General features: G+C 40.0%; 1 protein-coding gene across 1 annotated transcript; it reads right to left on the bottom strand.

The window, feature by feature from the left end:
• Positions 1-211: 211 nt before the first annotated feature.
• bola1 (bolA family member 1) lies at positions 212-2,309 on the bottom strand. The gene is made up of 2 exons (XM_044358932.1): positions 2,210-2,309; positions 212-1,185 (listed from the first exon to the last, which is right to left on the bottom strand). The coding sequence occupies exon 2, from the start codon at positions 1,160-1,162 to the stop codon at positions 710-712; it is 453 nt and encodes a 150-aa protein (XP_044214867.1). The 5' UTR covers positions 1,163-1,185; positions 2,210-2,309; the 3' UTR covers positions 212-709.
• Between the last annotated feature and the right edge of the window lie 610 nt (positions 2,310-2,919).

Genomic DNA, 2,919 nt, shown 5'->3' on the forward strand with positions numbered 1-2,919 from the left:
GCATTCAGACCTGTACTGGTTTTTCCTTTACTTTGTCACCCATCCGTATCTTGCTGTGTTAATTTATTTCACTATTCTGCTACTGTAGCATTTCACAAAAGAGCATCATGACTGGGTTCAAGTGTTATCCCTGCTACTCATAATTTTCCACTTACCAACTGCTTACCAACTTAAGTAATCTTGTTTGACCAACAATCATGAATCCCAAAAATGTATTTACAATTTTTAAGGACACTGTTTATTTTCATTCACATGCAGAAATGCAGACATGACCTTCCATTTTGACTTTTGGCCTGTGATACTATCACACAGACATACTTTCAGATCAGAACTGAAATAGACATACTGACGCACAAACATCTCTATGACACAGTAAATGCCATTGTTTATTAGGCAATAGGGGCTTCTCTGAAAGTAAAATTAGCATTTCAGACAGAGACTGAGAGCTATGATCAGGAGCATAATAATGTATTTGTTCAGCAGTGGTGTCGCATAAGAGTAACTATAGAAACATATTTCTGTATTATAATCTGCAACAGAGTCCTGAGTGCCATTAAGTCAAGAATGAATCATTAAAATTAAAGAATACCTCCAAACATCACTGTGTAAAGAGGAATCACTCATCTTTATACCTCTTCTACAACACCCACGAGCATTCTTCACAGTTCAGTCCAACAGCAAGTGTACAACTGCCTCATAGTCCGACACTTCACTCTCGCCCGGCCTTCAGTTTCTCCGCCATTGTGTGATCTCCCCTTGAGCCTCCCATGCAGGGTGGACTCTTAGCCAGGGAGGGGTTATTCCCCCACTGCGCAGGAGTCTTTGCCTGGATAGCCAGCGCATGAATGCAGTTGCTCAACTCCTCCTTCAAAGCCTCATTAACCAGACGGTGACGCTGTATCAATGGCAGACCCTCAAACTGGGAGCTGACAACCAGAACACGGAAATGCGATTCAGAACCGGGGGGCACGGCGTGCATATGGCTCTCATTGTGCACCTCTAAGTGGTCCGGTTTGAATGAGTCGGTCAGTTTGGTTCTGATAGTCCTCTCAACGGGTCGGCTGGGGTCTGGGTCCATGTGTGGTCTGAAGTGGGCCAGAGGCCGGGTTAAGGCAAGACTGGTGGAGGCGGGCCGAGCACAGCGGAGGACACTGGGCAGCATCAGAAGTTGTGGCGGGAGACCACCTAGGAGAGCCAGATGTGTACAAGTTTAGGTGATGTGCAATTTACATGAGAGACATTCATGTTCTGGCAGCCATCTTTAGTTAATAACAGGCGTTCGGGTGTATTAATGAAGGGGGTTAGCTCGTAGATAGCAACAGCTGTGAATAGCTGTGAAAAATGTTATGCTAAATCTTGCATTTATAACCAAATGTGAGGAGAGACTTCTGTACTGATGTCAGCTTTTATATCGCCTACAGGTGTCCTACTTTGTACACATCTGACATACTTCTGAGAATGTCTACTTGATATTAATCATAAATATGATTGATCAATCGGCTGATGGACAGAAAAATAATCTGCAAGAATCCTGATAATAGATTAGACATATAAGTTATTTATCAAGAAAACTGTCAAACAGTTGCTGGTTCCAGCTTCTCGAATGTGAGGATTTGCTGCTTTTCTCTGATTTATGTCACTGTGTAGTGAAGACATTTTTGTTTTGGACAGTTGGTCGTTTTTTCATTATATTTGCACACAAGTACAGCATTTTATAACTGGATCTCAATGATGCAGTTAGATGTGGTTGCGCTGCAACTGTAAAACATCAACACATTGGTGCTGTATCGATGACCATTTCCCATCGATTTGCTTTTCCTTTACCATAACTCCAACCAACCATCTTTGAATGAACGCTGAACCATAATGTTGCGTCATACCAACCTTAACTATGTGACTGTGGCAGAAATCGCATGAGTCATTATTACGGTGCTGGATTTAAGTTGGTGACACTATTTCTAATAACGTTAAAGCCTTTGCTAAACTAAACTTTCTAGCTTTACATTAAATAACATGGCGGTTGCTTTCTAGCATTAGCCGTTAGCTTTCATTATAAACATAAGCTACATGCAAACTGAAACAATGTCACGGAACCTCGGCGCTGATCAGCTCCATAAATAATTAACATACGCATGTATTCAACAGTAGACCCAAATAATAAGTGATAAAACTTTAGTTATCTAAAGTGAAGATGGATTTGTCTACTCACCTTGCAAGTGAAGTCAGTTGCGTCCCTTTGCTAACGACGTTACGCAAAACTCACCGGAAGTAGTAATACAGTTGGGTTTTGTAGTTTTTAAGCGCTGTGTAGTTTTCTAGCAGCATCTCCAGCTGGCAGCAGCAGCAAATTTAAACAAACACGTACACAACAAGTGAACAACAGCTTATGTATACAACTTGTGTCTACAAACACGCCAGGGGGACTAAAGGTTGTAATAAAATCAAATTAATATCTTGTAAAGCTTACAGGAGCTTGCAGGAGTTATACGTTTTAATAGCTTCTTTGTTTGTATATTCAAACATAGAAGGAATGTATTGTTTGATATGGACAATCAGCTCTGAAAAGTTTGGCTTTTTGCTTAAGAATTTAGATTTGTGAATATAAAATTTGGTCCAAATAGTAAGCAAATTAATTACATAAAACTGCAAGCAGAGATTCCTGTCATATTCAGTGAAACCACATTTTTCCAAAGTAATGTAAAGTGAGGGTGGATATGATCAGCATTATATTGTGGTATTTTACTCTACAGTTGTTTTGTATGTGGGCAAGCCTAAAATAAATACACAGCGTTTATCTGAGCTCCCCACAAAAGGTACAACTTAGATCATTGTCTTTTTTGAGTAGCAGCAGGCTTTATACAGTTTGCAGTGTGTTCATGATCCACAATATTTATAGACATTTTTAAAAAAAGACAAATA

The sequence above is a fragment of the Thunnus albacares genome, chromosome 8 (assembly GCF_914725855.1).
Source record: "Thunnus albacares chromosome 8, fThuAlb1.1, whole genome shotgun sequence".
In the NCBI taxonomy this organism is placed as follows: Eukaryota; Metazoa; Chordata; class Actinopteri; order Scombriformes; family Scombridae; genus Thunnus; species Thunnus albacares.